Below are 27,257 nucleotides of genomic sequence, written 5' to 3'. Positions count from 1 at the left end.
CTCTCTCCAGCTCATTTTCTCTCTCTGGAATCGACTGTTTGCCATCCAAGTCGATACTCTCCGCGGCTTCAGGTTTTCAATAGCCTGACTCTCCAGCCGTGACGGAGACATTCCCTTTCAGACACACTTCAAAGGAAATGTCAGATGATATTCACGAGGACACATATTGATTCTCTGTCTTTCATTTGAGCGGAGAATCATTAGGGTAGATAAGGCATGAGGGGGAATGTCTGGCTACTGTCTGACAGCGAGATGTGTGACCCGTTTTGGGGGGGGTTTGCGCTGAATAAAATGGGTTTTCAACTTATCGCTGAGAGATGTGTTGCTTTTCCTATGGATACCAAAAGGAATACACACTTTTAATTGTTTTGACCCAGCGTCTTACAGTGACAGAGTGGAACAATAAGGAGGCAGAAACAAAACAGTGCAGTGCAGTGGCAGTCTCAGTCAGCCAGTGGTGTTTCCAACCACATTTCTGACACACCCTCAATTTAGTCTCGCTTTTTGGTTCGGGTCCCTCCAGACAGGATAGTCTTGACAGAACAGCAGGAAACAAAAGCAGTCATTTAACCCCTAAAACTAGGGAACACCAAGTGCAGTTTAAGTTCAAGAACAAATAGGACTTGGCCACACCGGCCCTTGATGAAAGGATGCTTTGGACACAGAGAGAAGGGATGCAGTTGTCTGTGCATGAAGCCGTTCTCCAGACAGAAGCCAACAATACGCCCCAGCTGTTGTTCCATGCAGCTTGTGACATGATCAAAGGGGATGTCCAAGCACTATCAATGTTCTTATCATCTTATGCATGCTGCTTTTCAGGGGACGGATAAGATTGTTGCATACCTTTGAGGAGACAATAGCTGACAATAGGCTGCCGTTGGATATAATGCTGTCAGGTAGACACTTTTTAAAGGAATAGTCTGGAATATTTGAAGTGGGGTTGAATGAGGTACTAATCCAGTATATTTACTTACAGTAGATGGAGGTTGACATGCCTCCAGTTTGGAGAAGCAGCAGGAGTTCTAGTGTAGGAAGCTGTTGTGGGCAGGGTCAGCCACAACAGGTATTTAAGCACACAATAACACATAATAACAAAAACAAACTAAAGATCGAGGCAGTGGCAACTCCTGTTCTCTGCAAGATAAAGTCATGTTTTCCAAGTCTGGTTGGTTTTGAGTGAGCAATATTTTGCTTATATAATGACTGTTATTCTTTGGAAAAAGCTGTCTGATGGCAAAGAAAAGTGGCGAAAATATTCTAAATATAGCATAAACTTAACCTGAAAATATTTTTAGATGGCATGGTTTTGCTGCTCACCCTGTCCTGTCCTGTGCTTCTGTGCTGGTACTTCCCTCTGCTTCTCTAAACTTTGGGCAGGCTGACCACCATCTACTGTAAAACACTGACTAAGTACCTCACAGAAACCTACTGCAAAGACACTGAATGAACCCTTTAAGATTTTTATGGTTGTCCACTTACCGGTATCGCTATAATATTTAAATCCTAACTGTGAAACCATGGGACACAGATTTAAATCCAAATGCTGAAACTCTGTTTACATGGTCAACAAATCAGTTTAACTTCAGCTTTAAGTGGAGGCGTGGGCTCCTCTTGCCTTCAGACTTTTCAAAGTAAACACCCCCACCCACTCTGCAAGTTATCCTACAGTGAGGTATACTGTAGCTGTAGCTATAAGGCAAAATGTGTCATGCGTCATGGTTGTTTAAAAAAAAATACTGTGGACATTCCTCCTCATCAGTCATGTTATTCTTGGCCCTGGGAGCACATTCTTACACCTGGCCTGGACCCTCTGCAAACTGCCTTCCTGTCGTACAAGAACAGTCACCTTCTATATGGCACTGACTGCCAGACAAGAAAAATATATGATGGGTCCTTCAAATAAAAACACACACTTGTAGGTACACAGACAAGCTCAAGGGTTAAACCAAAGCATGCTTTCAGGTACATAAAGTGAGTCAAGACATGCAGATTAGGCCAGCATACGACCAGAAGTTAGTTCTGTCTTCAAAATAAAAGAGGCAAAAGATTGATGAAGTGACCAGCGTGTACAGGTATGAAACAGATTCCCATGAAGACAGATCACAAAAGGGAAGGATCATGTGTACGTCAAACGTGAAGCAACACACACAAACCTGATAAAAGACCAGAAAATGACAAACTGTGTGTTTGGAAATGCAGAAAGGAACTTAATCTAACAAAATTTTTACTAAAAGTAACAATCATTACACTCTGTAATGCAAAAGCTAGATTTATTTTAATTGTCCTCATAATTTGTATTGATGTACGTCTTAAAACTCAAATATAAAGGAATAATTCATATTCAAGAGTTTTTAGCTCCACTTTCCAGCATCTGCCTAGAAGTTAACCTTATGAATAGCCACAGTTTCCACTGGAACAAGCAGACTCTGAGTTATGAATACTCAACATTAAGTGTAAATTAAGAATTTCAGGTTTTGTAAGTGTCTCCCAATATGTAGATTTCCATATCTATTATATTGTTGTAAAGCCACCAGGTTGCTTGTAATGTTCTAAGAAAAATAACACAATGTTTTGTAAAAATTACACTTTTTAAATTGATAGGTTTGGACAAGGTTTGTACACTTAGAAAAACTCAGTTACATTATTCTATGTATCTTAAAGAAAACAGACTATACTATACAAGGACACTTTATTAAAAATGTCGCATACATGTTTTCATACATAAAAAAAACAAGTGTCTACAACAGTCTAACAGTATTTCCCTTAATGCTCTATTTTGATCTTGCTTCTTCACATCACACAAGAAACTCTAACGTAAACACGGTTTTACTTTGAAAAGCAACGGCGGAAGTCGCGTGTTTCGTCACCGCTAATTTCACAACATCAGAGTGAGTTGAGGCGGAGCCGAGGCGCAGCGCTCAGATCAAACAGCGCTCAGACCCGGAGACACTCAGAGACAGACAGAGAAGAGACAGACTCAGCTCAGCGCAGTACGCGAGTTTCACCTACTCTTCCTCCGGATCGACTCCTCTCCATCATGGATACTCCTCGGGCTCGTGCCCTGCTTTCCGCCGGATAAACTTTGGACTGACTCTCGTATCATGGGAATATATTGTGTGTGCGCTCGGAACCGTGGATCTATACTGTCTTGATGGAAACCATGTCACCGCAGCAGGGGACCATGGGACAGAACAGGTCCGACTCTCTGACGGGAGAGAGCAAGGCGCTGCCCGACAAAAAGGTACCAGACACGCGTCTCTGTTGCGGGAAGGATGGTTGTGGACAAGTTCTGCGTTTTTACGCACCGAGCTGCCCTTAAAGGATGAAGTAATTTATTCCAGTTAGCCTACTTTGGGTATTTTACTTTACGGCACCAGTATCACAGTACTGTAACATCCATGTAAGAACTCTCAGGTTGTTGTGTCTATTTGCAAGAGAGAGTTTAAAGATCGACTATTTTATCATTTTTGTAATTGGGTTCTTTAATTCTTCTTCTTAATATTCTTGCAAACCTGCAGTTGTTTGACGTGCATCAAGTCAGGTCAGTTTTGGACTGGACAATGATGAAGCTCATTGTGGAGTGAGATGTGTCATTCTGCCGTGGTTGTATTTAAAGTAACAAGCTTTTTTTTTAGTTTTAGGTTTGTTTTTGTCAGACCTTCATTATATGGGATTCCGAACTGATTTATTTGATGAATTTCGCTCTTTGAAAACTCGTTCATGGATTCATGGCGCACAAACGTTTTGCACGTAGAGTACAATTTCCAAGTATTTTTAAAAAAAAAGAAGTAGCCTTTAAATATTTTTGTAATAATGTGACTGAATTTTTACTTGAATCGACTTTTACTACTCTTTTGTGTTATCCTAAATTAAGAGTATCTGACTGAATTCAGAAGTCGAAAAGGAACCAAATAAGAGAGCAGGATAATATACTGATAATGATTATTTGTTAATCAGACAGACAGGAGTCACCACGCAAACACAGAGGAATGATTCCTCCGCTGCGGAGCCACCAATCTTTGTTTTTTTCTTAACTCCTCATTACTTTGAGCAATAAAACACACAAAAGACATCGTGCTAAATTTAATTCACAATCTCTGACTTTCCCGTAAACGCAGTCCGCGTTGTTACAGATATTTATTGTAGTTTTATCACCTGAGGTTTGGTCTTTTACACTGATTTGATGGACAGATGAGGTGAAATTCCTGCAGCTGGTCAGTTAAGTTTTAGTAAACAGCGCCCCCATCCAGCGCGTGTTTAAAAAGTGTAACTGCATCTTTCAACGGGCAGGATGTGAGCAGTGAAGGGGCTTTTTCTGTATAAAAAAAAAAAAAAAAAGCAGGCTTAGCAGAGCATAAGTGCTCATTTTTTTAAATTTTTAATAGCAAAAGTAATGTAACCAACCCAGATCTATTCACTCTATAAACTTGGCAGAATATGAATTAAAATCAGTGCATGATGCTTTGCAGTTACTGTACAACAAAGTTCTGACTTTAAAACAAAAAAAGTTGACATAACTCATAATTTCAGGGCCACTGTCTTCACCAAAGTTTGAATTTAAAGTCAAACTCAAACTCAAAGTTTTGAAGTAAACTAAACCATTTTGCTGACCTATAATCTTTTGCTGAGAATTTATTTTTCTTCTTAAGTGAAACTTCCATCTTTGAGTTTCAGAAACAAAAAAAAAAAATGTTTAAAACTTGTTTACAGTGACTCCAATTTGTTGATTTATTTGCTTAAAAATAAATGGTTGCAATTAACAATATTATTAATAATTTTTTAAAGGGTGTGACTTGAAACTTTTTTTTTACAGTGTGTTATGGTGTTATCCTCTGTTATCACTTTTTGGCAACAGACTGCAGTTACTTTTGCTTTTGTAGTGTTTTTCTAAGTATGTCATCACCTCGCAGCCCTGGGCTTGTTGCTTCTGAAACTTTGCCTCATGATTCTACAAATGTTGTTGCTGTAGCCATTTTTTTTTTTCTGAGCAGTTGCTGCTCTTTGGCCTGGTTTGTGAGGTTTTGTGCTGTGTTCAGTTTTGGTAAGTGAGCAGTGAGCTGTCAGACAGAAGAGAAACTGGAGCTTTACACTGTAAAAAATGATGCAGTAATTTAGTGGAATCAGCTAATCTTTAATCATTAACTTAACATAAATATACAGTTCTCATGTATTCAAGTCAGTTAAGCTTAATTGTTGCAGTATTTATTTTTTAGAAAAATTCAGAATTTAAAAACATGACTTATATCTTTTGACTTGAAATGATGAGGTGACTGAATGCACTGTGCAGAGTTCAGTCATCTAATTGAATTAAGTCTCTAGACAGTCTGCATAAATGTCTCTAAATGCTTCCCTTCTCTACAGAGCTGTTTTTGTTAAGATGTTCGTGTCAGAATGTTGAGAGTTCATCTTGAACTGTACTTGACATGCATGACAGGTTAACATGTATGCGCTGTATATGGATTATAGTGTTTATACTGCAGAGTTAACTGAAATGATGAACACTGGTGGGATTTTTTTAAAGTTAGTGCCTACAGTCTGTGCTTCTAATTTAGTTTTTGCAGAGAGTTAGTATTCTTTGAGACATCAGGGCCTTGTTTTCTTTTAATTTCAGCCTCATTGTTGCTTCATCGTGCCATGGGAAGTGTTTTCATTTCAGTGTGTCAGGTGTCCTGTCAATCACTTCACACCTGCAGGAAGAACAAACGAGTCACCTTATGAATGTTACTGTCACAGCTGGATTCCACAGAAAGTGTGAACTAGTCAGAGCTATTATAGTTTTGTATTTTCCATTAGTTTTTATTTAAATTTTTCAATTTAGTTTAGCTTCAGTTTCAGTTTCAGAGTAGGTTTGCTGGTGTCAGTTTAGTTTTTATTGCTTAAAATTGTTTAGTTTTAGTTTAGTTTTTACTAGTTTCAGTATTAGTTTTAGGTTTTGTTAATATGATATGGGGGAATTTGTCAGGGGAAAGATGTTGGAAACTATGTATGTATGTATGTATGTAGTATGTTTTATAGTAAAGTGTTTTATGAAGGCAGTTGACTCACGGTCATGTAAACTTTCCACTCTCAGTAAACATGTGCACCGGTGCCTCCTCACGCTTGTTGTGATGACAAATTTGGCCAAATTGACAAAGACCGAAAATAAAGACATTCCCTGTGTACTTTTGCTTCACTGTAGTTAGTTTTGTAAGTACAAAATATCATCTGTTAGTGTAGTTTTATTTTATTTCAGTTGAATAAAATGTTTTCTCACATCCAGTTTTAGTTTAGTTTTATTTAACTATAATAACCTTGGTACTAATGTGTCTGAAAAGCAAAAGTGCATTACATATGGAATTTGTATGGAAAATTGTTGACACTGCAGACTCAGCTGGGTCAGGTTTTTACACAAAACTCATGGAAATCCTATTTTAATCTAAATCAAAATATTTTCCACAAACCATAAACCCAATTAAACTGACCCGAAATGTTATGGAATAGCTGTCAAGGCAATTTCATAGTTATGTGATATATCTAAAAAAAAATGTATGGCAGTATTGCAACAAAGAAAATGTGTTTTTCATCTTTGTGTTTTGTTTTACTTTGGTCTTTCTGTCAGCCTGTGAAGTATGAATTTTAAATCTATAATACGTAACATTTTCCCATTAAAATACTAGACATATGTTATACATTTTCAAAGTTGTGAACTTACATTATCCCAAATGTTTCCAACAATGTTTAATTCAAGAGAAATACGTAGTTTATTCAAGGTAACGGTCCATTTCCTACTAGCTGCTAGTTGCTATTCTTCTGGGGAAACGTGGGATATAAATAGGGGTACGTAGGAATAAAGGGAGAAAAAAGTTTTATCTCATTTCATTAGTAGCTGACTTTCTTCCTCATTTCTGACATATCTGACGTATCCCTTGTTTTCCCAGAAGTTATAACAACCAGCAATTCTAGCAAGAGCTAGCAGGAAACATGCTGTTACCTTAATTAAATTACTTTCTCAGCATTTGAGCGATGTTGGAAACATCTGGAATAATGTAAGTACACACCTCAACAAAATATATATACTGTATGTCTAGCGTTTTTTCTAGCGACATTTTAACATGGAAATGTTACATATTACAGCTCTAATGTAAGAGAAATGTAAAGTAGATGCATCTGTCTTTTCTCCAGGCACTCAGTCTAGTGTCCCATGATGCTCATCCTATTACATTTTATGCTGCACTGTGGTAACTGTGGCCTGTGTGACTAACATGGATGTAATTCTTGCCTCAGCAGTTCTTGAGAAGAGGAATGTTACCGATAAGTCACTGCAAAATGAGTTTAGGAAGCAAACTCCTATTTAATTCCACTACTTTTAACGTTATTTTCAAAACCTTTTCCAGACTGAAAGGGTGTATATATGTTCGGGGCAGCACTTTCAGGGCTCACATGGATTCAATATGTTGTAAATGAATTAGATTTAATTGAAATAGCTGCGGTGGCCATAAGGATGCCTGTCATACTTCTGTGAGGAAGCTTACAATTTATCATGTAACAGTGAGAATATATGAGGTATGAGAGATCATAAAGATTTAAGCTCCAGCATTCCTTTGTCACTTATTTTTCTGTCAGTCACCATCTTTAACTATTTAGCTTACTTCCTCTTCGTCTTTTCCCTCTTTTGACTGCTGTCACTTCTCCTTTTTCTTTTAGTCACACATACACACAGTAGAGTTTTGTCTGTTTCCCTGTCTGCTTGTATTTCCTGCAGTGTTCACAGCCAGCAGCTTTGCAACCATTTTGTCGTCCCCTAAATTAAAGTTACAAGCTGTTCGTGATGGGATGCAAACCAAAAAGAATGGTGCAAACCTCCACCTTCAGTCACTGCCCGCATTGACCCCTCTCCTCTCTCCTCTCTCTCTCTCTCTGACTGTGCAGAAGATGAAGACCTTGGCCCAGAGACGACAGTCGGCTCCCTCGCTGGTCATCAGCAAAGCACTTACCAGATCCAGAAGCACATCCAGGTATGAGCAAACACACATGCGCAAGCTGCGGCTGCTGTGGTGCTGACAGCATTGTTGGCCTGTAGCTCTTAAATGGAGCAGTGATTTCTCTCAGTAGACGGTGTAACAGATGTAGCTGCAGCACAGAACACCACTGGAGGAAAGCTTAACCTTGCTGTACACGATTTACTGCATGGTTTCCGAGCAAATGCAGTTGTATAATTTGCTAATTGCAGTTTCTTTCTAGTTTTGTATGAACTTTTTGGACCTCTCACTAACAAGGCACACTTTGTTAAGGGTTTATACCTTGTGACTAATGGATTTATTAATGTTATTGAGTCATTTCTATTGCTGTATAGATTTTGGTGGTGTATGACACTTTCATTATTGATTTATCTTTCACTATTAATCATTCAGTCTATAAAATGTAAAAACAATGAAAATGAAAAGTGCTCATCATGATTCCCATACCGCAAAGTGACCTCTTCAAATTGCTTCTTTTGTCCAACCAGCAGTCCAAAACCCAAAGACTCTTCATTTCCTATCATGCATGACAAAAGAAAGCTGCAAATTCTCACATTCGATAAGCTGGAACTAAAAAATGTTTGACATTTTTGCTTGAAAAATCACTGAAAGGAACAATCAATTATCAGTTGGCTGCCCTGTTATACTTTACACAGCTGTGAGTGCACGAGGGTCTGCTGGAGATCTTGTGAAGTAAATTTCATCATCAGAGGGTGCAGGTTCTGTGTGTAACATACCCCCAATTAATTGTGACCTCTGGGACTTGTCCATGTGACTGTTACAGACCCGCATGTGTCTGTAGCTGCTTTGTGGAAAACATCGTCCAAGAGAGTAGCCTCGTACCGCTGAAAGTTGCATAAACAGAACTATAAAGTGTGCGTGGTTTCCACAGCTGTCCGTGCACACTTCCGTTTGGGATTGGAATCCGGCTTTAGAAGCACTTAACCTTTGGACGAATATGAAGTTACAAAAAGTGCATTAATTTTTGCAAATGCAGAAGATTCTTTAAAGAAGCTTACCAACATGAATAACATCTGCAGATGACTAATATTTGCAAACTTTCAGTAATGCCTTGTTACGGATGGTTGATGCATGATTTGACTCACAAACCTTTGATTTTTTCCACTGAATTAGCTCAACCGTTCAGCCCCAGACATGTGGACCCAGGTATTAAAGGGCGTGATAGCATAGAGATTAGAGGGAAAAAAGTGAAGCTGGTTAAATTGGTTAAAATCACCCAACTGACAGAAGGAAAGTGAGCAGAAGTGGAAGACTGTGCCTCCTCTGGGCAGCTCTGAGTGATATGCTCTCCCTAGACAAATACAGATTATTACAGACTTTACAAAACTAAAAGGTTGGCCTCCCTGACTCATTCATGGCTCACATAGGGTTTAAATGCTCGTGTTTCCCAGAGCTATCAGACTTTTCATCACCCTCGTATCACACGAATCCCTTCCTCTCCCTTTAACGGGGTCGGAAACAAGCCATTACAAACCCCTTGGGGAGGGTATTTATTTACTAGAATCTTTGTCCCATATATCCTTGCCAGTGCCAGCTCTTTTTGGGATTTTGGATTAAAAAAAAAATATTGAGGAAATTTCTTGGATCTCTGTCTTTGAAGAAAATCGACTCATTACAGAGAAATAAACAGCTTGAAGTGAAGTTCTTGTTTGAAAGGATCATGACCTCTTGAGGAATGTTGCAGACTCCTGTACTGTATTGATGCAGGCTGAAAAACCTCGAAATGCTCCTCAAAGCTCCTTTACAGGCTTTAAAAAACAGGTTTTTGTGCCATCATGATTTCTCAAATGAGCAGATGCCCGGGGATGTAACTTTGCTGTGGAACAACTGTCTGACATGTTTATGATGTGTGTGTGAGCTGGTGGCAGTTTTTAGTGCCTGCAGAGGGAGATCAAGCCAGGCTGCAGCACACTGAAGTGAGATACTGGACCATTTAGACCAGTGCTGAGGGGAACACTCCACACTGTTAAATGGGTCAGTGCTCTCGGGGGCTGTGTGTGAGTGTGTGTGTGTGTGTGTGTGTGTGTGTGTGCTGAAGAAAGCGAGAAAGACAACTCACATATTCAGGACATGATAGGCAAACTATTGGGTGAAAGTCACTTCCGACCACCGCGTGTGTGTGTGGAGGTCTCAGGAGTTATGGAGCCGGGACTTGACACTCTCAGCTGTCACCCTTAACCTTTGACCTCTCGTCAGGCGGTGCAGGGGCCAGTGGGGGTCAACACCTCCCAAGTCAGTGAGTGTGTGAGGTGTTCATTAATGTTTCGATGTGGATGTGTGCGTGCAGGGGGTCTCAGCGGGGAGGGATGGTAAATTGAAGTGGTCAGGTGACTCACAGCAGGCAAAGGTGAAAGGTCATGGTGGAGATTACTGTGAATTTCCTTCAACAAGTATTGCCATTTATTCAAATATGTTTAAGAAACAAATGAAGTTATTGGTTTTTTTTTGTGTTATGAATTTATACTTCTTTTCAGACAATCTCCAGACTTTAGTAACTCTTGTATAAAAACTCCAACACCCTTAAGTCCTGTTAATACAGTTTTAATGGATATATCAGTTCTGCCAACAATACTTGGCGGTGGCTAACTTACTCTTGCATCACCTCTGTTTTCTTTAACCACATAAATCACTGGCTCAGTCCTTATTACAAAGGAAATTGTAATAAGGACTGTAGTAAGTAGTGTATCAATGACTACCAAAGGACAGTTAAAATTCTGAGTACAATCTAAAAGCACAAATCACAAACGGCTTGTGTGCATTTCTAGCTCCCTTTGCTCAGTCAGGAGAAATTTCCGTTTCAGTCCAATTTCAGTCCTTTTCACCCTCGATCTCTTTGAGGGAAAACTTCAGGCTAAAGATGAGATTCTCACGAGAATGGCACTGACTTGCAGAACCACTGGTTGTTGCAGTTGTGACAGCCACAAAGCCACACTGGTTCTTTCATCTTGACCAGATGAAACTGTGTGAACAAAGTAGCTCTCTGTACTGTGACTACCTTCTTCATTTTAATGTTGAACTACTGTAGGAGCATCAGCTGTATGTGTGAAAAAAAATAATATGAACTCTGGCTATTTTTTTCAAGAGGGAGTTTCAGATAATTCACAGATTATACCTTTTCCCTTTCCCTGATCTTTGAGATGCCTCCTTCTTTTGCTCCCCCTGGCCTGTCATTCCCATCAGGCCAGGAGGCGCTGAAATACTCTCTGGTCTTCAGCTCAGCCACTTACATCACCCCCACACACACATACGCACACGCACACCTCATCCAGAAGCATAATCTCATCCTTCAGCCTCCAGGCCTACTGCACAGTGTTCAAACTGGAGTATACGTCCCCTCCCCCTCGGGCAATGAAATCTATACTGCAGGAGGAAAATGACTGTACCATAAAGCATAAAAACATGTGATTGGCTGACACCCCTGACCTCACACTCTCACTCACTATACACCACAGGGTCACCACAAAATGACACATAGACAGGTCCAAAAGAGACTTGAATCTAAAGACACATGGATGGAGACAGATGCACACACACTACAACAGTCCCTCTGTCCTTTCCTCTTGCACCCTTGTAGACAGACACGTTTGTATTAATATAGATGACAGGATTTTACTTTGTTGACTCCAGTTCTAATCTCAACCGGAAATCCGAGCTGTAGCCTGCATTAAGCTTTTAGAAAAACAGAGAAAATCTCCCCAGTTTGGGTGATTTTTGTTTGATTTTTCTGATTGTTTGAGGACATTTTCTCTTCAAAATGACATAAACCCACTGACATGTAATCCAAAAGACATTTCCTGGCTTTAATAATGAACTCTGCTAAAGATATCATGGCTGACGGCCCCTGGTCACTTCTCTTTCATCAACTGAAAAAAGGGAAGCGTTTCAGTACCCTGACCTCATCCTGTGTGTGTGTGTGTGTGTGTGTGTGTGTGTGTGTGTGTGTGTGTGTGTGTGTGTGTGTGTGTTTCCTCTGGCTACATACTGTAGAGAGCATTGTGTGTCAGCCAGAGATGACATTATAGTTTGCCTATGGAAATGATCTGGTGCAGCCAGAGTCAGTGCAGGGTTGATGTGTGTCAGGAGGAAACAGGAAAGAAACAGACGGTGAAAAAGATGTGAAGCCGTCTGGTCTGGCCACCCAGACCTGTTTGATTCCACAGAGCTACAATACAATACTAGTATTAAAAACAATTCTCAATACCTCTTTTAATATCACAGCAAAAAGAGAAAAAGTCCTAGGCACACAAAATAAGATATTTTTTCATTCAGTTAAAAAAGATTAACAATCTGTGCACAGTTCTGGTACAGAAAAAGTCATGGAACACTTTTGTTTTAACTATTTTTATCAGTTGTGATACTTTTATTACTATGAAATATTAGCATCACATTGTTCTTAAACATGTGGTATTGAAAAAGGTACTTACTCGAGAGTTTTGACAACTTTAGTTGCTCATGCTTACTATCCATGCACACATGCTTGCTTGGTTGGTGGGTGCAGTTCGGTAGACATAAAATAGTTCCTACATGAAACTGTTCACAATAAGGCCTGTGGATTATCTTGAACTTTTGAGAGAGGGCAGACATCTGTTCAGCGGATATCTCCAAAACTCACACTCACACCAAAACTCCATCTCTCTCTCTCTCTCACACACACACACACACACACACACACACACACACACACACACACACACACACACACACACACACACTCACACACTCAGCCACCAATCCCTGCTTGTCTAGACAGCCTTTATCTGTGAGAAAGAGGTCAAACTACTGGTGGTGCCATCCTCCTTCTGCAGGAGCACACACACGCACAAGTTCAATGAGTGATACACAAACAGACCAGCACACATGCACACACCCTCTCACTTTCTTTTCCTTACACACACACATGCACACACACACACACACACTTTTACACACACATATCTTGAGTGAAGCACTGACATCACATCTCTGACTTTCACAGTTCACATGTGTGCGAGGAACAAAGCAGTGAACTGAAGATTTCTTCTGTTTATTCAGCTCTTCTTGACTCGCCTTGGATTGATGCAATAAAAACCTGTTAAAATGTGTTGGTGGCCCTGGAATCAGATTTGCAACCAGAGAAATACCAGCTGCAGATGAACTGATGATACAGATTATACAGAAACACACAAAAACACACACGATGTCCTTGTCCTTGTTGGGGTTATTAATAAAGCTGAGCAGATGGACAGAGTTATATAAGTGGATGTCATTGCTGCCCCGAGGAAGTCAGTCTGTTCGGTCTGGAAAGACCATCTGACAGCTGAGGTGACGTATTAAGCTATTTGGTGCATTGAGAAAAAAACAGATGAAGCTGAAACTGAATGAGAGATGAAAACCTAGTTGGATGTATGATGGCAGGAGAGATAAAATGGGCTGAAAGAGGAAAGTGGGATGATGGACATGTCAGCAAAGGAAAAAAGAGAAAGTTGCAGCTGTTTGTCCAGCTGTTGTCCTCAGGGTGTATACTTACAGGTGTGTGTGTGTGTGTGTGTGTGTGTGTATGTGTGTATGTGTGTATGTGTGTGTGTGTGTGTGTGTGTGTGTGTGTGTGTGTGTGTGTGTGTGTGTGCAATGTGACCATGGTTGTGTCCATGACTAACACTTCAGCCTCCACACAATCCTTAAATCATCAAGGACTCAGTGAATCAGATGTGTGCGTATGTAACCAGGAATAATGCAACAACAACAGGCCTGTCAGTCCACATGATGCAGCTCACCGCTGACTGTGCTGAGTCCAGCTTTGCTCCATTTCTTTCTGTTGCTAAAGTTTCATTTGGACAAATAACATCAATTCAGTAGTATCTCAGTTAGAGATGACTGAACACTTCATGTTTTTAATTAACACTGGTCTTATTTTTGTCACTTCATCATTTCCAAAACCTATGCCCCGATTCTATATATCCATGGGCGTGTTTTATAATTCTATTGTCTGTAGCTCTGCAACTGTGTAGTTCTTAGTCTTAGTTCTTGTCTGTATTGTCTATATTGAGGCCTTGTGTGTCACAGTTAGAGAGATATGTGTGATTTTGGGTTATATAAATCAAACAGACTTGCCAAAGCCCTACTTTGTGATTTATGCTGGTAAGACATATTAAACTTGAAATTCAAATTTTGCCCCTCGTTGCTTCATTATTCATTCTGGGACATTAGTATGCTGTGTTGTGTGGTTCATTGTACACTGGCCCCTTATTGTGTTCCAAAAAGTCAACAGTCCTCCCCACAGAGCCGTGCCTTAACAAAGGTGTCCATGTATGCGCGGCCAGGCTGAGCGCTCAATTTATCAACATCACATGATGTACAATGGAGCCATTAGCTGCTCATCCATCAGATTCAAAGGGCGGCCGGCTCAGCTGTCAATCTCACATTCAGGAGGGAGGGATGTGTTGTGAATACGGAAGATGTTGTCTTTTTTAGGGCAGTGAGATGTGAAAGGGGCTTTACAGCAAGGTTTGTCTGTTGGTATCTGTGTGTGTGTGTGTGTGTGTGTGTGTGTGTGTGTGTGTGTGTGTGTGTGTGTGTGTGTGTGTTTGTGTGTATGTGTGTGGGCTCTTCTGACAGGAGCATTTCCCGGATCTGCATGGACAATAAGAACAGAGGAGGATGTGTTGATAAACTCAGTGGGAATTTTTGGGACTTTTGCTCTGTAATCTTCAATCTACAAATCATCCCATCTCCTGCAGTTGCATATGACATAATGTTAAAGGGATAGTTCAGATTGTTTGATGCAGGGGTGTATGTGGGATTTATCAGTGTATTACCTACACTAAATGACAGTCAGCACACCCCCCAGTTTGGAGAAGCAGACAGGAGTAGCAGTACAGAAGCTAAGCAATAAACAAACAGCAACAACAAAACACTATATTTACACCCCTTTAATTTATTGACAGCCTTTTCTGATGGGAAACTGTCATTGTAGAGGCCAAATATCACTCTCTCCAAACTAACCAAACTCTATAGATGAAATCAGTAATTTTATTCCGCAAAACTCGGGAGTTGCTTTTCTACTGCTGCCTTGATCTGTTAATTTGTTAATGTTGTTGTGTGACTTTGATGAATCCAAACTATGTTTTTAAAACACCAAAGTCACACAATAACAGAAATAAAATAACAGATCAAAACAGTGGCAGACCAGCACCTCTTAGCCTCTGCACTAACTGTGGACATGCCGTCCACCGCCTACTGTAGCTAGCCGTACAACGCCACTTCATACACCCCCCCACTTCAAATAATTTGAACTGTCCCTTTTAAAAGAGCAGTTGCTGCCATGTTGAAAGATCCAGTAAGGACGCTGAGCTCTGATGCTCGGTGAGTCATATGTTAAGGACAGAGGAGATTCATTTTGAATGTTATGATCCTATTTGGATACATTTGACAAAAGGAAAAGAGAAAATTGTAGAGGTTTGTCACAGAATGACACATTGTTGAAGGAGCTGACACCATTTACATGCAGCTGTTATCACCCTGAAAATGAAAGAAAGTAAAGCCTAATTCACAGCAGTGGAAGGGCGCATGTTTGCATAACAGTCCACCACATGGAAAATATTTGGTTTTCTCCAGGAACAATAGCTGATTGTTTTGCAACTGCTGATTTTGTAATTGTTACAGTAACATGGTGTAACATGTAAATATCATTGACCAAAAAATGTGTATTCCTCTTACTCCATCCTGTACCCATTTTTACTAGTTAGACAGTTTCAGTGAGTTTTCCTCTGCTGGTCTTGAAGGGCGACGTGTCCCACAGAGCATTAACACCTAATTGGCTGCATTCATCGCTTTTAATTGAATTCACTCAGCCCGCTTTAGATTTATTTTTGGATGACACACAAAGACAGATAAAAAGGGAAGCACTCCAGTGTAGTCGTCTGTTCTTCGTTAATTAATTGCGTAACCAATCACTTACGCAATCTAGCTGGAAGGGAGAGACTTCAAGCCTCTCTGTCCACCCAGAAAGACTTGGACCACTGCTGGATGGCTTTGTTACCAACAGAAATGTGTGTGTTTGTGTGTGTCCTCGTGGGCATGTGCATGTGTAAGAAAAGGAATGAAAGCAAAAACTATGTCAAGAAGTGGGTGTGAACATGCGTGAGAGAGCAGCCAGTGTGTGTGCATGTTTGTGTACATGAAAGAGACACACAAAGGCAGCGACAGAGATAGAAAATGTGTCTGTGTGTATAAGTGGTGATTTAGGTCCTTTATCTGGTGGTGAAGAGTAAACAGGAAAGGATGGAGCCCTCAAACTATTTCCTTTTCCTCCAAAATTTCCCCTCTTGTTTTCATCTGTCCATCAGCGGCACAGATTGACAGCAGGGAAACAGATACAAGAGAGACAAATTTGAATTTAATTCTGTCACTAGCAAGAAAGCAATAACTTTCTTTATAGGAATTTTTAAGACAGTAAGTGCTTTGAAGAAAAGGCAAAAGAAAAAGGGGAAATAAAAACGACAGTATATAAAAACAAGACTTTTGGATCAACGGTTTCAGTGTTTACCTCACATGAGCTAATAGAAATTCCATAAATGGCAGGAGCTCCTGTATTTACATCTCAACTTTTTGTGCCAGGTTAAGTTAAAGGAGAAATCTGTAATATCTTTACTGTAATAAATCATAAAATTAAAATTAAAATTAAACATGTTAAGTTGAAATACTGGCTTGTCTGATGCTACAGCCGCAGTATTGTCTCTTGAAATTTCTATTCTGGCCCCAAACTTTTGTTTTCACATTAAAACAAGGTCAAATTAATGCTGAGTGAGTTAGTGTCTGTTTATGAGATGTATGAAATCGCTAATAAACTTTTAAATGACATAGATGTTTATGTTAAATTCGGCAAAATGTTAATGGAGTCTGACAGGCGGTAGAGAAGAGCAGTGTGCTTTCAGGATAATGGGATTAGCTTTACATCAACAGACAATTGACAGGTATAAAGAGCTGATCAAATTACAATTTTGTGCTCGTCTCGTGCTCCTGCAATATTCCAGCAGCCTGCCTGAGCTTCCTCAGACTCCTAAAAATAGGAGTTCAACCTCTTTAATATACTGTCTATGACTCCAGCTCAATATTTGGACTACAGTACTCAGTTTTGGGTGTGCAATGGTTACATATTGCTCCTTTAACAGAGCCATCTTTGTGCAGCTCCCAATCATGCAAATAATAATACATGATTTATAGCCACATAATTTCACTGCAGGTTCAAAAGTCTAATATTTATTTAGCTGACAATGCTTGATTATGTGTGTGGTTGCGGCTGTGGGGAATCAGTGAAGGAAATGCAAGAAATAATTAGGTAAATATTCCCCTTTTGGACTTTCATTAGGCTACAAAAGCTGTTTGGGCATTCAGGTCTTTTCACAGGCTTTTCCAAATTTGTTTTACCACAACATGAGCCTCATGTTTTTTAGTTACATGCTTCCTGTTGCGTTGTTATTCCACACTCTGGAGAGATCTGGAAAATTGAGCAGTGCTGATACGTCACAATAAACACACTGGGATAAATACAGCTAAATACAAAGTGTTCAGGGTTATTTAGAAAAAGAAGATGAATTGTTGCATGTTATTGTTCATGTTTGGTCCGCTTTATGTTCATATTGACTTTTCACAAACAAACCAAGAGGGGTAAACATGAAGTTATACAGACTGCCAGGTAACTTGTTGATTTTTACAGTGTTTGTGAATTGCCATTCTACATCACCAGAGCACATGTGAGATCATCATCTAATTGCAGAGATTGACAGAAGTGTATGCAGTAGATTTAGGTTCTTTGTCGTTGATTAGAAGAATTAATAGTAATATTTAACAGGCAATCGACTGCATGTTATGAATAATGACTAATAGGTAGAGACAGGATGACAGGATGGCATCTTGTACAGTAATGGCTTGGGGCTTATTACTGTGGGATTGCTTTTGTACACTTTTTAATTAACCTAATGAACTGACAAAATCACAGAGAAGGATACACGCACGGCACTTTGAACAGCTTTTGACCTTTTAATTACGGAAAATACCCATGCCAAAGTGCATATGCATTACTAAATTATTACATAAATATATACATGGCTGATACAGATCAATTATACAATGACCTCCTAAACAGATTTTGTGATCAGCAGATGGATTTATTGTTAGTTTAGCTTTTGTAATCATGCTAGAATCACATATCTGCTATCATAAAATCCTGAGGTTGGTTTGTTTGCTTTCATGCCACAAAGAAACCACACCAGAGTCCACTTGGAGCTGGACAGAGTTACATCTTTTCAAGCAGTCTTGGTCTAGATGGACAGTTTTCACCCCGGCCGAAAAGAATCACACTAACCAAGCAAACACACTTGGGTCTGTTTTAACTGAAACAAACAGATGAACACAACGTTAGACTCAGCTTCCAAGTTTGGATCCGCAACCACTAAATCAGTAGATTATTCAGTGTTGACTATGGCCTAGTGGCTTGTTGCATTTTCAGAGAATTGGACATTCACTTTAAGAAGCTGCATCAGTCCATAAGCTTAGACTCAGCTCCCTGCTTAATGGCAATCTTGCACTAGTTGTTTAGGGTGTTGAGCAGATTGTGCAGATTATAAGGACCCTTGAGGCAAATCTGTCATGTGTGATATTGTGTTATACAGATAAAATTGATTTGACCTCAATTTGAGCCCAACCACACCCAGTGCTGGGGTTAAAAACCCGCTATTCACAAACATGCTTCCAAACACATGCAGATCACAAATTTTTCCTTTGGGGGATCAACTGTTTTCATTTTTTGTCTCTGTTGTGTGTTTGTCTCGGTTTTGTCCCGCAGGGAAAGCTGCCTGACGCCAGTCAGCCCAGAGACATGTCCCCTTGTCCAGGCCTTCCTGGCTGAGTGTCCAGGCCGTCTGTTCCTGGGTCACGCCCAAACACAGCTGAAGACAGGCCTGCAGACCCAGGAGAGACACCTCTTCCTCTTCAACGACACACTGCTTGTTACCAAGGCCAAGTAAGTTTCCCTCTGTGTGTTTTGTGAAATGACAGAGGGAATGAAGGAGTGTATGTTTATGTGGTCGTGTGAGTGAGAGGGAGATGGAAAATGGAGACAGGGAGACGTAAACAGGAAAAAAAGAGAGTGAAACAAATTTAAGAAACAACGAAGAAGCAACATTTCATCTGTTCCTTGTTGTTTCTTTAAAGGTGATCGCAAAAAAAAAACAGTTTATACAGGATGGAGTTACATCCTTCTGCTATTTTTCTCTTAATTCTCCTTCCTTTACTCCCTTCTTTCACTTCTTCCTCCCTCATTTTCTCCCCAGTATATAATTATTTCCCAGTCAATTAAATCCATATGAAGCCTGGCTCAGATCAAAGCCACACTGGCCTGCCTTGGGCATACAGTAAGGGACTCCCCACCCACAATCTGCAACACACACATATTCAAAAATAGAATCTTAAAGAGCACATCTATGTTTTTTGAAGTCCACAAACACACATACATGCATTTAGGAGCACATATGAACATACACATATAGAGACGAAAACTGCCTTCTGCTCTGTGTACTTATACACTTACTGTACGCACACACACCTCAATGCAGACACAGCAGGACCTCTGTGGTCATGTGCCAGTGGGCGGAGCTGACCCTTCCAGCACTATACACTATAATTGGCTATTACACTGTGGCTGAACACAGGGTGAGTTAAAGGAATGTGTGTTGGTATGTGTGTGTTTGAGAGAGAGATGGAGAAGAAGTTAATTGATGTGTGTGTGTGTGTGTGTGTGTGTGTGTGTGTGTGCCTTTATATCTGTTTATAGCAGGGAGTGTGTGTGTGTGTGTGTGTGTGTGTGTGTGTGTGTGTGTGTGTGTGTGTGTGTGTGTGCGTGCCACATGTGTGCATTTGGAGTTTTTGCCTCAAGTCACAGATGTAGCGGTGGATAAATACACTTCTAATGAGCATGACGGTCTTAAAATTCTTAAAATATCGACATCTTTTTATAATTCTAATCTATATAAAGCATTTGTCAAAGGACTGTCACGTGTTAGATGTTTGTGGAAAAATGTTCTATGAAGAAAATGAAAAGTTTTTATTGTAACAGAAGAGTTAGTTTGAGCCCTAGTCTAGTTTAATGCAGCACACTGTGTCTTCTGCAGGTCTCCCACTCATTTCAAGGTGAAGGCCCAAGTCCGAGTGTGTGAGATGTGGATGGCCAGCTGCATAGAGGAGGTGTGTGAGGGAAGCACCAACCCAGAGAAGAGCTTCGTCATAGGCTGGCCCACCTGCAACTGTGTAGCCACCTTCAGGTACACACACCTTCACACACACATACACACACACGCGCACACCCAACCACGGCACAACATGAGCAGGTTGTTCACATTTGAGAAGAGGCATGCCTCAGAAGCAAACCGTAGTTTTATTTCTCAAGATCTTCTTAATTTGATCAAACAGAAGCAATACAATATCATTTAATTTCCTCTTATATAACTTAATTCAATACATCTGCTTGCATTGCATGATGGGTTTTCATGCCAAGTACACTAAACATATTTCCAAAATGTCTCTGAGACATTCCAGTGTGCTTCAGAAAGAGAACAATATGTTCTGAGGCGCTAATTCACAGTATAGAGGGGAACTAAAAACCGAACACGCAACCACAGAATCCTTAAACCCTTAATCGCGAAGGCAGTTCCTGGTCATAAAGCTGCACAATCCATCCACAGTAAAGCTGGGGCAGAAAAACCACAGATGCACAGCAGGCACAAACACGCAACACACATAAATACTGTCATATATTCTGTGCTGTATATTTGCACCCTTTTCAACGGCATACACTTATTCGTCACACTCACTCATTACATGTTCCATTTCAAGGAATCCAGTCATAGCTTAGGGTGAAGTCTGTGGTTTTTTGCCAGTGAGTGTTACGTAACAAAGAAAAACAGTTTCTTTTAAAATGATTTCCTCTGATCATGTTTTAACACTCCCTGTACTCCCCTTCAGCTCCGAGGAGCACAAGGACAAGTGGCTAGCACTCATCAAAAGGTAAATGTCTGTTTGTACCCCCTGTCTGCAATGGTGTGTATTTTTCAGAGTATGAGGCAGGAAAGATTTGATTTATATGAAAGTGATTAAATAGAAGCTGACTTAACATGAATGAGAGTAATTACAGAGTGAATAAACAAGAATTTACCGTCTGGATCAAAGTTATGAGATTAATTTCTAAGATCTCTCACAGTGCTGGATTGGCCATATGACAGTAACTTAAACTAAAATGCTATTTTTATTTGAATGCTGACCTCTTTCATGTGTTTTTCGCCAACACGCAGTCGGATAATTGAGGGAAAAGAGAAGGACGACCCCAAGACTATCCCTCTGAAGATATTTGCAAAGGATATTGGAAATTGTGCATATGTAAGATTCTCATCTTTCCTCTGGCTTTTTATCGCTTCTGTCAGCACAATTTTTTTTGATCGCCTAGTCTGTCTTTAAGTGGATAATAAATCACATTTCTAGCGGTGGTACCATTTATGTAACAAACAAACAACTAGATATTTCCATAATGTTTCCACCAGGCCAAGACACTTGCGGTCAGCAACACAGACAGCACCACTGATGTCATCCGCATGGCCCTACTGCAGTTTGGCATATCAGTGAGTAACCAAAGACCACTGCTGATACTCAGCTCTATACCCACTGACTGTACTATAATGTGATGATAGAAAGAGTTTCAGGCAGTGATACTGAAAGCATCGTCTGCTGTAACATATGTGATAACATTTGTATAAAAAAGATGCATTTAAGTTAGCCTTGCAAAACTCATATAACTTCTATGAACACATTTTAAATAAGTTTGGAGAACAGTTACAGTGATATAGTTGGTGTTAACAAAGAACTACAGGCTATTTCAGCTTGGATTTTTAGTGTGAAAAGTGCTGAAAACCTTTCCTATTGTTAGTTTCAAGTTCAACTAACTGAATGTAATTTGTACTGTTATGAGAGAAAAGTTACCTTAACAATAAATTACTTGTATTCAAACAGTTTAAGCATGAAAAATTTGCATTAATAAACTTATAGATTTCTGCAAACAGTTTCCTCAGACAGTTTGAGTTTAACTAACTCATGATGGAAGTTTTGCACAATTTTCTTTTTCAGAAATGCCATAATCTCTTAGCATTTTTGAAATTCACATTTAAAACAGTAAATTTGTAGAATGGTGCAAAAGCAGCATATGTTAAGGTTTTTATACCAGGCATTCATGAAGGTACCTTGACAGGTAAAAGCAGGCAAGACATGGAAAAGTGGCAGAATTCAAATGTAAAATAATTTGATTTAATCCAATTCTCTTCTTCTCTTTCTAGGGTTGCGTTAAAGACCACCGGTTGTGGGTGAGCTCCAGTAAGGATGACCTTCCATACCCTCTCATTGGTGAGCCCACCTGTCAAAGACAAAAGCTTTCCCTTTTTCCCATTGAAGGCACACTTACAGTAACAAAGGTCTTTCAATTCCAGTGTTGTAGGTTAAGACTCTAGTCACACTGAGGGGTCTCAAAGTGTTTAAAAATCTGTGTGTATGCTTACAGTTACATCTTACATAAATTCATTAATGTTCAACAACATTAAACAAAAAAAACAGGCAGTATTAATACAGAGAATACTCACAGCAGTACACCAAAAACCCAACATCTGGGAGTGTCTCAGAGCAGTTAATCTTTTGTGAAACTGGTGTTTCCGTAACATTTTCTTACCATAATATTTTGTTCTGTAGTTCACACTGAATTCCTATAACATCCCAACTCAATACTGCTGATTCATCACTACACAGCATAAGTTTTGATCTCATTTTATCAGATTTTTGCTTTGGCTCCGCACCACATGCACACACTGCACATAGAGAGACCCATGACCTCTAACCTCCGACCCTTGACCCCTCCTTCAGGTCATGAGTTTCCATTCAGCATTAAGATGAGCCACATTCGAGATAGTGGAAGCAGTGGTGGAGGACTGGGAGGAGGAGCAGGAAGGGATCCAGCGAGTCCCACAGACTGTCCAGGGGTGCTTCTGCTGGACCAGTGTCTCCCCCCAGACACCCAGTGTCAGTTTATCCTCAAACCCAACAGGGTCGCCCAAGGACTGCCGCCGCTTATAGGTAAGCTTATAGGTCTTTTCATTCTTCTAACATAACCTAACATTTAGCTTCAGTTTAGCATATGTCAGACTCAAGGGTCAAGTTAGTAATAATAATAGTAGACTTTCAAAATAAAGCTGACTAACATTTCATATATTATGGATGTGACATGCAGGAAAGAGCAAAGTCAAATGATATTGTTGTCATGGTAACAACAGGCTCTTACAGAACTGATCGCTGCACAATACATGCAGGATAGATTTAGGTCTGACTTGCTCTGACAACATGTACATGTGGAGCCAGGTGCGTTATGGGAAATGCCTGGCTGTCACCTGAACAAAGTTTCAACCACAAACACCACATTTTATAGAAAAATAATGCTAGATTGTAGGCTATTCAAAGGATCATGGAACAGTGGGAGTCTTCTGCTTCTGCGATCAGGAACGCTTCAGCCAAGCTATCCAAACATGGTCTACTAGTGCTACTAGTAGCCTATAGATGGATCTAACAGAATGTAAATATTTCTGTGACTTGCTGTGTATTCTTCAAAAGCTGCTGGACACTGTCTAACTTGACTGCAGTTTTTTTGTCAACACCCACTGCTGCTGCCACCTGCCTGGCGCAGTTCGTCTCGAACAATCCTGTATCTATAAGCATGTGGTTAACTTTGTGAAGCAGTTTCAGTTTGGTTAGGTTTAGGAAAACATCATGTTTGGATAAAAATAAATGCATTAGTTATGTAAGTTATGTTATGTAACTTACATCAAGTAAGTTGCATAAGTTAAAAAGAAGTCAATGTTAACTTTTGGTGTCACACGGGACATGAACAGCTCTCATCGGTAAAGGTCCTGTGTTTATTTGACCCACCCGTCCACCCCAACCTCCTCCATGCCTGACTTTGACTGCACGCCAAAAAATTATGTTTCGATGGGCGCCTCCAGAATTGATGCTAGAGGGGTATCTACAGTGTCATAGTTTGAAGTGTGGGGCCACTGACCAAGCTGCCATATTTGATGCTTTGGGAGTGAGATCAGGCTGCAAAAATCTCAGTGTTAAAAACAGTAAAGGAGGGTGGTATTTTTTTCTGAAATCAAGAAATATACTTTTGAAAAAGAGGCATATAACCATTTTCAAGAGAGACATCTATGCACGGAGAAAGAGCAGTGAAAAAGAGTTGTGCTTTGACAAAGAGCTGTAAAAAATATGACTTTTTTCCCATCAGCGTGCCACTTGAGGTTTTCAAGTAGATGGTTGGTCAGTGTGAAGAATCCATCCATTAATCTAATTCTCTCTGTAACCACAGGAAGAAATACGAGGAAACAGAAGTATTAATGCAGAACAGAAAGTCCTGCCTCGGAATTTGTTTGACTTACATAAACCATTTCATTTTTGTTTGTGCTCATTCTTGACGCTCACACATGCAGTTGTGTTGTTAGTTCTGAAGATGAATCTCTAGGTGAACAAGAATGAGTCACCAAGAACGGTGGGAAAGGAGACTTTAGCGGACGACAGGTTGCAGCAGAGGTTAGAAGAGACACAGTGTCAAAATAAGAAAAACATCAGACAGACAAAGAGGAAGAAACCCCAGAAGGGATGGATGTGTGTGAGAATAGGAAGATGGAAAGTGAAAAGAGATGACACAGCTATTGAGTAAGACTGAAGGTCAGCATAGGTGAAGGAAAAAGAAACAACAGACTGTAACAGATAGAGAAAGAAAAATGTGCAGAGGGAGAGACCAAAAAGAGGACCACAAAAGCGAGAGGGACAGAAAAATGAGGAGGAGGAGAAAGAAAAACAGGAGGACGGTGGACAGGAACAAGGACGAGTAATGATACAGAAACCAGGATGGAAAAAGGAGGGGATGAGGTTTAGAGGAAAACAAGTTGAGGAGAAAAGTGTGTGTTTTCCAGTCAAGGAGGCTTCAGTTTGCCAACCACAAGCTTTGCCTCGGATTCCTTCACCTCAAGCATAACAGCGTCTTACATAATCGATCCTTACCAGCCCTGCTGCCAAAGAAGCCTAATCGCTCACACCCAACGCAAAAACTAATGAATGTGTGTGTTTATTGAACTGCAGCCACGGCAAACACCCCTTTCAGACATTCAGTCTCAAACAAACCTACAGGCAATTCTGTCTCAGACGATATAAACTAATTGCTACGTGCCCATTCCAACATCTGCATGTTCTCCAGAGATCGATTTATTGCTTAGATAACATCACTGTTTATCACAAACCAAAAATGACATGATTTCGTGGCAGACTGTGGAAGCGGTGGAAAGAGTAAATGGCCCCATGACTGATGCCTATCTTTCAAATGTGCATTCGAGGAACATTCAAAGGGACCCAAGGCACCAATAAAAACAACAACAACAGCCCCAGCTGAAACTGGGCTAATGTTCATGGATGTTGTCATGATCTTCTACTTGAAAGGGACAGCTTACACAAGGTATGTCTCCATAGTCAGTGTATTACCTGCAGTAGATCGGTCGACACGGCCCCAGTTTGGAGAAGCAGCAGGAGTACCGGTGTATGAAGCTAAGCAGTGTACTGATGTGGACAGGGTCAGCAGAAAAATGTGTTTTAGCCATTTAACAAGAGGCCCACATAAAAAATCAATATCAGTTTAAGTGTACCTTATGTTTAGTAGTATATTTTCACTGCTTTACCTTGCCTTCAGACAGACCTCTTGGACAGGAAACCACTGATATAAGCCAAATATCACTCTGTCCAAAGCAACCTTTGCAAAAACAGTAACTTTACCTCTCAGAACACAAGAGTTGCTGGCTTACTTCTGCCTCGATTGGTTAGCAGAGACCTATCGCTAGGCGACATGGACAAATTTAACATTTCACATTATTTTTGATCAAATACCTCGATGTTGATATGGCAACTTTCACAATTTGGTGCTTTCAAAGAATATTAACGCAATGATGATAAATAATTGTCAGTGATGTGGATATAGTGACTAAGTGGGTAAAGGCAAATGATGGAACAACTAGAACCATCTGGTAAGTTCAGAAAATCACATCCTTAACTGTAATTCAGCCTTTAAAACCAGGAAAACACTAATGCCATATCAATAATATAACAACATCCAAAATCTAAGATGATCTCTTTTCTATTAATCAATATAATATTGATATATTGTCCAGCCATACTGATCAGACAAAATAAGTCTTGCCTCGTCTTGTGTTTTATTGCTTGTGAAGAGAAATACTGCATGGAGCACCTGTTTTGTAACACGCTAGCAGCAGATTATTAGGATGACAGACATCGCCCACCCAGTCGACAAGTCGTCTGTCTCTGTTTCCTCATTCCTGCTCTCTAAAGCTGTTCCCTGACTAGAAAGCAGTAATGATGTAATGCCTGCTTCACAGCGAGGTCATGTTTTCATGATGATGGTGAGGCCTGCTGAGGAGTGTCGGAGCAGTAATTCTGTTACTCTTGAACTTTGTTCAAGAGTGTATTTGGGCAGGATGTCATGACAGATTGTTAAATAATAATGAATTCTATGTGAGGTATGCCACATATTTTAGCCTTTTGGGCTGCTGGGACCTCCACCCACTGAAAAAATGTCTCGTTCGTGAGTCCCACCCTTGCATACAAATCACAATCCCTTGATAACATAAATCATTTCATGATTGTTGGCGAATCAGAGTTGTTACAGTTACATTTCACTACAGTGGCCCTTGACAAGGTTTACTGCAATGTTTGCAGCTTTTGCAAATGTTCAGATGAGCACTTTAGAGTAGTTACAGTCCAGACTAGTGCTTCAGTTAATGATTGTTTTGTTATCAGTTCTTCTATTGAATATTTTTCTGATACTTTCTTATGGTTAATATGTATTGATTAATCATTCATGCTGGTTAAACATTCCCGGAGCCCAAGCTGACATTGTCACATTAGTCTTTTGTCCAACTGATATAAACAGAGAAAATTAACAAATCATCACATTATACTTAAACCAGCAAATGCTTGTCATTTTGCTTAATGAACATCATTTTCAGCACTACTTCATAATAGGTATAACTATAACCCTGCAGTAGTGTCTTTAAAGTTGGTTGCTTCCCACGTCCAGTGAAGGCAACACAGGTTTGAATCACGTTTCATTAACATGCA

At 40.0% G+C, this 27,257-nt stretch overlaps 1 protein-coding gene across 2 annotated transcripts in view; it reads left to right on the top strand.

The window, feature by feature from the left end:
* Window positions 1–27,257, top strand: part of arhgap20 (Rho GTPase activating protein 20) — a 71,816-nt gene that overhangs the window by 29,872 nt on the left and 14,687 nt on the right. Inside the window, exons 1-9 of one of the 2 annotated variants that reach the window (XM_084724913.1) lie at window positions 2,928–3,241; window positions 7,909–7,994; window positions 18,841–19,017; window positions 20,165–20,314; window positions 21,015–21,056; window positions 21,341–21,425; window positions 21,587–21,664; window positions 22,373–22,439; window positions 22,950–23,159. In XM_084724913.1, the coding sequence (XP_084581039.1) occupies window positions 3,152–3,241; window positions 7,909–7,994; window positions 18,841–19,017; window positions 20,165–20,314; window positions 21,015–21,056; window positions 21,341–21,425; window positions 21,587–21,664; window positions 22,373–22,439; window positions 22,950–23,159 (985 nt within the window). In that variant the 5' untranslated portion in view covers window positions 2,928–3,151. Of the gene's footprint in view, window positions 1–2,927; window positions 3,242–7,908; window positions 7,995–18,840; window positions 19,018–20,164; window positions 20,315–21,014; window positions 21,057–21,340; window positions 21,426–21,586; window positions 21,665–22,372; window positions 22,440–22,949; window positions 23,160–27,257 lie in introns of those variants that run through there. The other variant, XM_084724912.1, reaches the window with a different exon arrangement.

The sequence above is a fragment of the Lutjanus erythropterus genome, chromosome 8, assembly GCF_056507025.1.
Source record: "Lutjanus erythropterus isolate fLutEry1 chromosome 8, fLutEry1.hap2, whole genome shotgun sequence".
NCBI classification, from domain to species: domain Eukaryota; kingdom Metazoa; phylum Chordata; class Actinopteri; order Lutjaniformes; family Lutjanidae; genus Lutjanus; species Lutjanus erythropterus.
The sequence above is the reverse complement of the archived record's forward strand: the minus strand, read 5'-3'. Positions and strand labels throughout refer to the sequence as shown.